Below are 12,500 nucleotides of genomic sequence, written 5' to 3'. Positions count from 1 at the left end.
GACGATGATGATGATGATGATGATGATGATGATGATGATGATGATGATGATGATGATAATGATGATGATGATGGTGTCTTAATGGTCGGTCGACTGCGCGTTTTTTTCTTTCTAGTTTTGTTTTGACAGCCATTCAAATTAAATTATAATATCGTCTTCCTGATTGACTTGATAAAACGAAAGGAGGACAACACATTTGTGATAGTCAACTGAAGAGGATTCTCTTAAAACGACCGCTTACGTTTCTCTTGCGCGTGTCTCAGCCTTTTTAGAACACCTCAATTAGTCAATATCAGCATGACGATCCCGTATTGCCACAACCATTCCACATCAACACATGTGTCACGTAGTAACACAATCATTTTAAAATCACAACAATTATTCAATAACGCCACAACTATCCTACTTAATCACAAAATATTTAACTTAACGGCTCTATAACTATCCCATCCAAGCCTAACTATACGTCACCATGTAAATTATCCAACAACACAACTGTCCCACATCACAAGCGTCCCACAAAACCAAAACTATCCTGCATTAAAACAATCCCATATTATCACAACTACCTTACGTCACAACTTTCCCACACCATCACTGCGACAACACCACATCACAGCTACCCCGTACTACCAACAATCCCATATAATCACAACATCCTCTTCATAACTATTCCACACAACCGCAGCTGTTCCAAATCACAACTATGAAACGCCAAAACAACCCCATTCCCATATTAACACAACTACAACACGTCACAACTATTCCACATCATCACGCACAACTATCTCGAGTCAAATCAAACCAACATCGCAACTGTCAAAATCACAACAATTCACAACACAACTAACCCCCATATCACAACAATCCCCCCACTTACGACATCCTCTGGGTTTGAGATCAGCTACAACGATGGGATGACACCCTCCAACGTTGACGACTAAACTGTCCTTAGTGACGGCATAAACCTCATCTGAAATAAGATAATATGATAAAATGAGATTTATAAGAATGAGATTATGAGATAATCTAAAAAATAAAACGTTGTCTTATTGAATGTTTACATTAATCACCGGTGACCTATTTAGGAGTTTTGATAACATGAATCCATTGTTGTCTCAATGTTATCATGGAGAAAGCCTCACGCCAACAAATATATCATTCATAAAATATTGTTCGACTATGTGGTCTTGTCGTATTACACTCGTTTCGGATTGGAAGGTCCTGGGTTTGAGTCCTTCTGTAAGCAGTTGAGTCCTTGAAAAAGGCTCTTCACTTACGACCTTCCCTCATCATACTCAGATGTAAAATGAGTACCTTATCGTTAATAGCATTGTCTCCGTCAAAAAGAAATTGTTCAATCGTCTAACAGGGATTGTGTCCCGTCCTCAAGGGTTGCTGTTGGTCTGGGACCCCTTGTAAAGCGCCTTGAGCGCGGTTAGTGGATATTGCTCTATATAAATGTTGATGTGGTTTTTAATGATAACAACGATGATTAAGACCTTTCTGTCCTGTCCTACATGTTAAGTATTGCTGTTGATCTGAGGCCCCTTGTAAAGCGCTTTGAGCACATTTAGAGGATATTACGCTATAAAGAGCTCAATTTTTTAATTTTTTTAAAATAATTGTTAAAGTTTGGCAATCAGGCTTGTAAATATGAACAAATACTTAAAGATTGGTTGTATTTTTTAAAATGGAGTCCTTCCTTCACATATCATGTAAAATGACGTAACTGTGTGGAGGGTGAACGGTGTTCTCGTGAATTCTCTCAGCATCGTATAAAAGGGAGTTAGGGGTCAGTGTACCAGTCATGGGAAGTCTCGGAGGTAAACTGGAGGAACGAGAGGAAAACATTCAAATAAAAATATTGATAGTTCGAAGTTGATGTCACTCAGGTCTTTGTTGTTTTGTTTTTTTGTTTGTTTTTTTTTTTTTGTTTTTTTGTTTTTTGCCATTCGCGTTTATGAGTAATGCTCACTGAATTGTTTTAAGCTGACTATAAAAGTTCATGGATACACACAGTTTTGTGCATTGGTCCGTTATACTTCCGGATGGCAATTTTATGAGCTTCGTAGCCAAGCGCATACTATCTATAGCCATTTGTATAAATAGTATGCGCTTGGCTAAAGAGCTCACAACATTGACATCCGGAAGTATAACAGACTAACACACAAAACTTTGTGTAACCATGTTCGTTTATAGCAAGGTGAATACAGTTTAGTGAGAATTACTCACAAACGCGGATGGCAAAAAACAATAATAAAGACCTGAGTGACGTCAGCTTCATACCATATATAAATAGTATGGCTAAGAAGCTCACAGCATTGCCATCCGGAAGTATAACGGACCAACATACAAAACTATGTGCAACCTTGAACGTTAATACAGGTTAGTGAGAATTACTCATAAACTCGGATGGCAAAAAGCAATAACAAAGACCTGAATGACGTCAACTATCTATTGTTATTGTTATTGTTTTTTGCCATCCGCGTTATGAGTAATTCTCACTTAACTGTATTAACCAGACTATAAACGTTCAAAGTTGCTTATAGTTTTGTGTGTTGGTCCGTTATACTTCCGGATGGCAATATTGTGAGCTTCTTAGTCAAGAGCATACTGTGAACTATTTCTTTAAAAAATGATGCTATGTGATTATGTAAAATACTCATCTATTCTGCCTGCCAGATAGTAAAAAAATAGTAATCCTTCAGAGCTATTTGGCCTATGGAGTCGGAGTTTATCCCGGTTTCTATAACATGAAACGGACAATAGCAATTGCTCGAACCCTTCGGATAGAACGCGTCTATCGCAAAGTACTTTCCGCCAGATCAAACAGACCCAGTTACCTAATCACTGCTGGGTGGATAGAGGGTGAGAGGGGGGGGGTCAGTAAAAAAAATATCGAGTACACCCGGGATCGATCTCGGTCCCTTTGCGTGTGAAGAGAGCGCTCTACCGACTGATCTATCGAGACCCCATGCCTGCCAGATACAACACACAAGAACTATGTGTGACCTTTAACAAGTATAGATAGTATGCGCTTGGCTATGAAGTTCACAACATTGCCACCCGGAAGTATAACGGACCAACGCACAAAACTATGTGTAACCTTAAACGTGTATAGTCTGGATAATACAGTTTCGTGAGAATTACTCATAAACATGGATGGCAAAAAAAAAAAAAACAAAGACCAGAGACACGTCATCTTCATTCTATCTATAGACTATTAGAGGGACTTGAGTGAGAACTAATCATCCACCTGGCGGTGTCTAACGGTCTAACGATTGATGACAGGCTCAAGTGGTATGAACACATGAATATAATTGTGTGTGTGTGTGTGTGTGTGTGTGTGTTTGTGTGTGTGTGTGGTTGTGTGTGCGCTTTGCATGTCACGGTTAAAGATATATGTTTGTACACCACATGAGTACATTTAAGTTGAAATACTATCTTTACCACGTGTATCGTTATTGTAATATTTAATCAATAGATTTATGGCATTACTAATTAATATTAAGGGCATTCAAAGGATCTTATCTTATTTTGCCCTATATCACATGTTATGTTATGTTATAATTAAACATTAGATGTTCAGACGTACTTACTTTTTATCAAAACTTTCTCAGTTTAGAATAGATAAGAAAAAAACCCTCTGCACATTATTTTATAAAGTAGTAATCGAAAGTGTCTTGTCATTTTGTATAACAGCTTGGGGAGGCAATTGCTTAGCAGTGGAAATGAACAAAATAAATTCAAATATTAAAAAATCCATTAAACGCTATATAAATTTATGTTGACGATGTGGATGTTTTATACGAGAAATTTTGTATTAGTAAAATAACTAAAATATTAAATGACCAGCATCATCCACTAAGACCATCAGTTATTATGTCAGGAAGGAGTGGTCGCCCATTCTCTAATTCAACAAGAACAGAGAGACACCGAAAATCTTTACTGCCGTCCAGTATTAGGCTTTATAACAACAAGCAATACTCATTTTATATAGTTATTTTCGCTGTTTTATTTCCGAATAATGTAAATATTAATTTATTAATTTTTTATTTTTTTTGCAATCTTTTCTATCCCATGTAACACAGTCCTGACGATGGCCGTAAGGGCCTGAAACATCGATGTAGACTGACTCTAATGTCGTGGTAAATTTTACAATAATATATATTAAGATATAACGTTAAGGTTACACATAATACTTGTCTTTGTTGATTACGATTGTTTTTGGCAATCAGATTTGGTGAGAATTTTACTTTACTGCATACAGTCTATAGAAATCTTTTATAAAACCCCACCTGAATGGCACAGAATGTATTGTAATGGACCAGGTCACGCAGGCTGACTGTAATAAGGTCAAGGTCACCAAAATGGTGTGCTGTGTGTATGTCCAGATCATCTTTTCGGTGTGTCACAATCTTGTCAGGGATCAATCCTGGCGATGGAATGTGGAAAAGAAAGAAAATCATCAATAATATTTTTTAATTGAGCTTTTATATAGCGCAATATCCACTTTACGTGCTCGAAGCACTTTACAACGGGTCCCTGACCAACAGCAACACATAAGATGTAGACGCCTGCTAGGCGATATTACATTTCTTCCGACAGAGACAATGCTATTTACAGCCAGTTACTCATTTTACACATAAGTACGCTGAGAGGGTGAGTAAGAGCTTTTTTAAAGGACCTAACTATTCGCAGAGCGAGGCTCGAACCCAAGACCTTCCTATCCGAAAGCGAGTGCCATACCAAAAACAGTCGTGACGTCAATTCCCTCGTAACTTAGTAACTGGTTCTTAACTATCAGAACAATGACGGACGCCCTTATGAAATACTTCTCCGACGAGCATAAAAGTGTATCCAGAGGAGAAAAGCATTATAAATCAGACTTTTATACATTTTGATCACATGACATGTGAAAAAATTCTAGCCAGCGTGAAGAATAAAAGTACTGATTTTCTTTGTTTAGAACCAAGCTGCTGGTTGCTGGGCGGACGTGACATCAATTGATGTCTGAGTCAGGTATAATATTCTATATGTTGACATGTCACCCATCCAGCCACTTACAATCCTCAAAATTGCATGACATGTGTAACTAACTAGATGGAACAACGCAGCATACCACTCCTCAATCGAGGCCATGTTATTATAAATTGCTGGTGCTGCCCCCCCCCCCCTTCCCCCTACCCCTCCCCCATCTCTTCTGTGGCGGCGTCAGCAAGTCTTTATAATACGTTGTATTCACACAGCGATGGGTGATGATATTAATAATAATAATAATAATAATAATAATAATAATAATAATAATAATAATAATAATAATAATAATAATAATAATAATAATAATATAATAATATAATAATTTACTGCTATCTAAAGTTGTCAGTTGTCTTTAGTCCTTGTGATGAGAATAGTCCAGCTTATGAAATTTTGCGTATCCTCCAGTTTGATGAGCGGGTCAGTGCAAGTCTGCGTGTAATCCCGTCACTTCATACACAAGCCCCTGTCGTATCCTACAAGCTCTAAACAACCATAAAAATGTCTGTCTGTTGTCGTCGGTGCTTGACTTGGCGGTTCGCAGGGATGGGGGGAAGGGGGGGGGAGGGAGAAGGTTGTTCTTTTTAACCGCTTTTATTTTCGCCTTAACTACGCCATTCTCTCCTCTCCTATTTGTCTTTAACGTCTCATTCATCGGGGGGGGGGGGGGGGGGAGTTGTTGACAAAGGGGAAACTCGAAACGTTCACATAATTTAGCTTTGTATATTATATTGGAGATTATTTACATGATTATATATATCACAATGGATAGCTTCTGCCACGGGTTCCTTTTATAAAAATGGTCAGTGTTCTGTTTTTTTTTTTTTTTTTTTTTTTTGGGGGGGGGTGGTTTCTGTGGTGTATTATTACACCAAAAACGGTATTCAAATGACGAAAAAATAATCTTTGTTGACAAAGAGGAAACTCGAAACGTTCACATCATTAATCTTTGAAAATTACATTGGAGATTATTTACCATTTTATAATTGTTATTCACTTTTCACGTAAATTCCTTTTCAGACAAGACGGTGTCATAGTTCTGTATCAAAATGAGATGGGTCAACGAACTACTTTTTTCTACGCATTAATTGATAATCGTAAATCCTATTTTTATAAAGATTACCAAGGGTTGCAAGATTTTTTTTTTACTTTCATAAGAGGATCTGAAAGAGAAAGCTGGTGACAACGCAATGAATAGCTTCTACCACGGATTATTTTTATAATAATGGTCAGTGTTCTGTTTTTGTGCTTTTTCTATGATGTATTATTACACCAAAAGCTGTATTCAAATGACGAAGAGATAATCCTTGTTAACAAAGGGGAAACTCAAAACGTTCACATCATTTAGCTTTGTAAATTACATTGGAGATTATTTACCACTTTATAATTGTTATTCACTTTTCACGTAAATTTCTTTTCAGACAAGATGGTGTCATAGTTCTGTATTAAACTGAGATGGGTCAACGAACTACTTTTTTCTACGCATTAATTGATAATCGTAAATCCTATTTTTATAAAGATTACCAAGGGTTGCAAGATTTTTTTTTACTTTCATGACAGGATCTGAAAGAGAAAGCTGGTGACAACGCAATGAATAGCTTCTTCCGTCTGATTATGTGTATAATAATGGTCAGTGTTCTGTTTTTGTGCTTTTTCTCTGATGTATTATTACACCCAAAAACGTTATTCTAATGACGAAGAGATAATCCTTGTTAACAAAGAGGAAATTTGAAACGTTCACGTAATTAATCTTTGTAAATTACATTGGAGATTATTTACCAGTTTATAATTGTTATTCATTTTTCACGTAAATTACTTTTCAGACAAGATGGTGTCATAGTTCTGTATTAAAATGAGATGGGTCAACGAACTACTTTTTGATAACCATAAATCCTATTTTTATAAATATTACCTACCAAGGGTTGCAATATTTTTTTACTTTCATAAGAGGATGTGAAAGAGAAATCTGGTGACAACGCGATGAATAGCTTCTACTACGGATATTTTTATAATAATGGTCAGTGTTCTGTTTTGTTTTGTTTTTACCAGTGTATAATTGTTATTCACTTGTCACGTAATTTCCTTTTCAGACAAGATGGTGTCATAGTTCTGTATTAAACTGAGATGGGTCAACGAACTACTTTTTTGTACGCATTAATTGATAATCGCAAATCCTATTTTTATAAAGATTACCAAGGGTTGCAAGATTTTTTTTGTTTTTACTTTCATACGAGGATCTGAAAGAGAAAGCTGGTGACAACGCAACGAATAGCTTCTACCGTCTGATTATATGTATAATAATGGTCAGTGTTCTGTTTTTGTGCTTTTTCTATGATGTATTATTACACCAAAAACGTTATTCTAATGACGAAGAGATAATCCTTGTTGACAAAGAGGAAATTTGAAACGTTCACATAATTAATCTTTGAAAATTACATTGGAGATTATTTACCAGTGTATAATTGTTATTCATTTTTCACGTAAATTACTTTTCAGACAAGATGGTGTCATAGTTCTGTATTAAAATGAGATGGGTCAACGAACTACTTTTTGATAACCATAAATCCTATTTTTATAAATATTACCTACCAAGGGTTGCAATATTTTTTTACTTTCATAAGAGGATCTGAAAGAGAAAGCTGGTGACAACGCAACGAATAGCTTCTACCACGGATTATTTTTATAATAATGGTCAGTGTTCTGTTTTTGTGATTTTTCTATGATGTATTATTACACCAAAAGCTGTATTCAAATGACGAAGAGATAATCCTTGTTAACAAAGAGGAAATTTGAAACGTTCACGTAATTAATCTTTGTAAATTACATTGGAGATTATTTACCAGTGTATAATTGTTATTCATTTTTCACGTAAATTACTTTTCAGACAAGATGGTGTCATAGTTCTGTATTAAAATGAGATAGGTCAACGAACTTCTTTTTGATAACCATAAATTCTATTTTTATAAATATTACCTACCAAGGGTTGCAATATTTTTTTACTTTCATAAGAGGATCTGAAAGAGAAATCTGGTGACAACGCGATGAATAGCTTCTACTACGGATATTTTTATAATAATGGTCAGTGTTCTGTTTTGTTTTGTTTTTACCAGTGTATAATTGTTATTCACTTGTCACGTAATTTCCTTTTCAGACAAGATGGTGTCATAGTTCTGTATTAAACTGAGATGGGTCAACGAACTACTTTTTTGTACGCATTAATTGATAATCGCAAATCCTATTTTTATAAAGATTACCAAGGGTTGCAAGATTTTTGTTGTTTTTACTTTCATACGAGGATCTGAAAGAGAAAGCTGGTGACAACACAATGAATAGCTTCTACCACGGATTCTTTTCATAATAATGGCTGTGTTCTGTTGTTTTTTTTTTTTTTTGTTTTTTTTTTTTTTTTTTTTTTTTTTTTTGGGGGGGGGGCGGTTGTTTTTGTTTTGTTTTCTATGATGTATTATTACACCAAAAACGGTATTCAAATGAAGAAGAGCTAATCCTTGCGTCATTTTGTTGTCAACATTGGTGATAATGTAGCTTTTTGTGGGTATTATCGGACTTTTTTGGATGAAAGGGGGAGGGGGAAGTTAACATGCACACATTTTAAACAATGACATGAATTCCGTTATGCAGTTTGTGAGCTCAATTTATTACTATCCTGAGTTCAGCTCAGATCATAGATTTCTATTACAAGAGGTTCAACGAAATATTTTTTTTCAAGCACAATCTAAAATCATAAATCACTATTTAAGTAACAATTGTCCCGATGCAAAAGTTGACTGTGCAGTAATTTTGACTTTTAAAAAAACTAGGCCGCCCGGAAATGAACGTAATATTACATCTAAAAGCAGCATTCCGTCAGAAAAAATATCCAAAGCAAATCTTACTCTTAATCTATTGCACAGATACAAGAAGTATTCTAAAACATTCAATGGTCAAAGCAACAGGTAGAGTTTTGTCTATAAAACACTTCATGTACTGAGTTTGGCGCTATGATACAGAAATATAGTTGTGGCCAAGGTGTATATATTAGCAGGTCTGATAGCCGAGCGCACTTATGGGCCAATTTTAGCATTGTTTTAATGGTCAATTCTGTTCGGGCAAGCGGTATCGTCATACCAGGGGTCGATTTTCCATATAATTCTTGCCCCAAGATATACAAAATTGTTGACATTCTCCAGTTGTCCTCCAATGTCTTCAGTACTCGATATATTAAGCCCATTGCTATTTACCTTTAAATGTATTGTATGCAGTTCTAATGGAGAATTAATATAATTTCTCAAACTACTGAAGTCTTAAGGTTGGTAATTCTAACAATTTTATAATATAATAATATAATATAATGAACTTATATAGCGCCTAGTTCCAATTTGGAATTGCTCACTGGCGCTTTACATCAACACATCATGTATGATATACAAATATAGAACTGGCATGTTAAAACCACACAAATTCGATGATAACATAATATATTATAATAAAATACATACTAAGAGTCCAAATTATATGCCCTACAGAAAAGCTCAGTTTTTAACCGTTTTCTAAAGATAAGTGGATTTTCACTATTTTTAGTTTCAATTTTCACTTTATGTCCGATTTTCGGAAACGAAACGAGATGTTCATTGTCATGATTATAGGTTAGGTCTTGTCAGAAAGTAACGTACACAATAATATGATAATAATATTATCATGATAATATGTCCTGTCTTCAGTATTATATACAGCACATTCTTGCCTTTTTTTTTGGAGCTTTTATATAGCGCAATATCCACTAAAATGTGCTCAAAGCGCTTTACAGGGGTCCCTGGTCAACAGCAACATTTAACATGTAGGACGGGACATGACGCCTGTCAGGCGATATTACAATTTTTCGGACAAAGACAACGCTGTTAACGGCCAGGTACTCATTTTACACCTGAGTACGGTGAGAGAATGTGAGTAAAGAGCCTTTTCCAAGGACTCAACTATGCGCCGAGCGAGGCTCGAACCCAGGACCTTCCGATCCGAAAGCGAGTGTCATACCACTAGACCACATAGCCGCATGTATTAAACTGTAGTTTTGGTGACAAAAATAAATCATAAATCCCTACATTGTATCTCAATTATTGGGATTCTTTTTTTCTTTTTTTTTTTTTTTTTTTTTTTTTTTTTTGGTGTATCCAAACAGAATGTCGACTGAAAGCACTCTTGATAACAAATTTGAACCAAGACCCAATTTTATCTAAGCGGACTAGATTTAGTTCTTTACTAGTCTAGTAAATGATTTGCTAGTCTTAAGCCAAAGCGAAGTAAGTGACTTTAAAAAATCCAATTTTATGAACGTTTTCTAGTCTCTTGTGGGCCAGTTCATAAAAACGTACCTGGTAATTTTGATGGTATTTTTTAGTTAAACCTAAAAAAAAAAAACTGTGATTTATGAAATATAGGCAACAATTATCAAGTTTTATAAGAACTACGATATTAGCATAGATATTCATAATACCACAATAACTACATTCTTATAAGGAATTCAATAACTATTACTGTGGGATTTTTGTAAAGAAAAATACAAAGCATTAATAGAACAACATGGTGACAAGCGTGGTCCATACGTTTTGAGTGAGACAAAATGGCCGCCAAGCCTCATGTTTGTTCTTGCCAGACGTCAAGCTCCATAAGCCGTAATATCATGACTGAAATAAAGAGGCTGTCTCGTATATTTCGTTGAATTTTCCCATATTACAACACTGTGCTTTGTGGATGTCAGTTTTTGTAGTCATCGCCATGGGAAAATTATTAATTTCAGGCAGGTATGATGGCTAGGTAAGACTGACGGAGGCGGGGGATGGGGTGGGGAGGGGGGGGGAGGATGGGCGTAGGGCCCATAATTCATTAATTCCATTTATTTTTTACGGTGGCACAGTTGCTTTTATCTTTTTTCAAGGATAAATGCGAGTTGTAGCTGTTGTGAGGGTTTGCAAAGTATAATGTCCGAGAGATAAAAACCGAAAGTATTTTAGATTGTGTTGGTTTTTGTTGGGTTTTTTTTTGGGGGGGTTGTTGTTTTGTTTTGTTTGGGGGGGGGGGGAGAGTTGGTGTGGGGTTTGTTTTTAAAAAAATAAAATTCCATTTATTCATCCCATAGGGGAAATTTGTCTCTAGAGTCTATTCCAAGATAAGACTGGAATAACCCATGCGTCAGCCGCAGTGCAGCGCCGCATATTGAGCTAGGGCGAGATGACTTGCTCAAGGCCACACAGCGCATTGGGTAATCGAACTCGGTACCTTTCGGGTACGAAGCAAAGACCGGACCGATGAGCCACGCTGCCCCATTTAGATTCTGCGGCTTTGTGGTCTCGTGGTATGACACTCGGCTTCTGAACCCTAAATTCCGTGGTTCGAGAGTCGTCTATGAGTGGCGCAAAAAATGAATACTTGGTATAGACTCTTTTGAGGGTTGTTTTCTTGTATGTATTCACTTGCCCGGCAAATCGGGAAACCCGGCTAAACGGGAAGATTTTGACGGCGACAGGCATTTCCCGATTTCGTGAGGTTCCTCTGTATTATGAAAATTATGTGAGCGTGGTCAAAGTATTTTAGTAATTATGAATGCACCATAATGTAAGCGTGCATATCATTTTCTGTTGTTGTATTGTTGTTGTTGTTGCTGTTGTTGTTGTTGTTGTTGTTGTTGTTGTTGTTGTTGTTGTTGTTGTTGTTGTTGTTGTTTTGTTTTAATTCCACGTCTTCTTGTAGCTTAAACTGACACATTGAGTCAGCTGTCTCCACATGTCATGTCAGATTCCTTTTATCTCGAGGGAAGACGATGCAGGTGTGGAATAGAAATATTATAATTAAACAAATATAAATAAATGAGGACGTTTATACGCTGCATTTGCGCATTATATGTGTGTTCCTTATTGGGTTTGTTTTTGGTTTGGTTTTTTTTTTTTGTTTGTTTTTTTTTTTTTGTTTGTTTGTTTTTGTGGGTTTTTTTTTAAATGTTTTTTTTTTTTTTTTTTTTTTTTTTTTTTTTTTTTTGTTTATTGTTTTTTGTTGTATTTTTGTTTTTGTTTTGTTTTGTTTTTTGCCTTTTGGGGGGGGGGGGGTTCTTTTAGTTTGCATTTTTTTTTTTTAATTTTTGTTTGGCTTGGTTTTTGGGGGGTTATTAAAACTTTTTCTTTTTTGTTTTGTTTTGTTTTATTTGATTTGTATTGTTTATTTTGTGATGTTGATTTAATTTTCTTGTTCGTTGTGGTTTGGTTTGTTTTTGTAATTTGAATTATGCCGTTCACGATCCGAGTCGAGATTATTATTTAATTTAGTTAAATGGTAAATGTGCTTGCGACAGAACACATAAGCGTTTGGATGTTGGAATAAATGTGATTATCGCCTCAAAACGGAACTACAACAATGTAGGAGGTTGGAGTGAACTAAATGCTGGTATTTTGATATAAGTTTGTAACACACCGAAA

At 35.7% G+C, this 12,500-nt stretch overlaps 1 protein-coding gene and 1 long non-coding RNA gene across 2 annotated transcripts in view; both read right to left on the bottom strand.

Moving 5' to 3' along the window:
* LOC144976439 (adipocyte plasma membrane-associated protein-like) overlaps positions 1 to 1,334 on the bottom strand; it is a 3,696-nt gene extending 2,362 nt beyond the window's left edge. Inside the window, exons 1-2 of the mRNA XM_078920730.1 lie at positions 1,318 to 1,334; positions 881 to 1,029 (exon numbers count right to left, since the gene is read on the bottom strand). Of these exons, the coding sequence (XP_078776856.1) occupies positions 881 to 1,029; positions 1,318 to 1,334 (166 nt within the window). The remainder of the gene's footprint in view (positions 1 to 880; positions 1,030 to 1,317) is intronic.
* LOC144976649 (uncharacterized) overlaps positions 1,060 to 12,500 on the bottom strand; it is a 14,230-nt gene continuing 2,789 nt past the window's right edge. Inside the window, exons 2-3 of the long non-coding RNA XR_013646132.1 lie at positions 4,302 to 4,438; positions 1,060 to 1,831 (exon numbers count right to left, since the gene is read on the bottom strand). This is a non-coding gene — a long non-coding RNA (uncharacterized LOC144976649). The remainder of the gene's footprint in view (positions 1,832 to 4,301; positions 4,439 to 12,500) is intronic.

This window comes from Berghia stephanieae, chromosome 7 (assembly GCF_034508935.2).
Source record: "Berghia stephanieae isolate SIO BIC M18660-M18661 chromosome 7, UCSD_Bste_1.3, whole genome shotgun sequence".
Lineage (NCBI taxonomy): Eukaryota > Metazoa > Mollusca > Gastropoda > Nudibranchia > Aeolidiidae > Berghia > Berghia stephanieae.
Note: the sequence above shows the minus strand (reverse complement) of the source record. Positions and strands in the feature narration are given on the sequence as shown.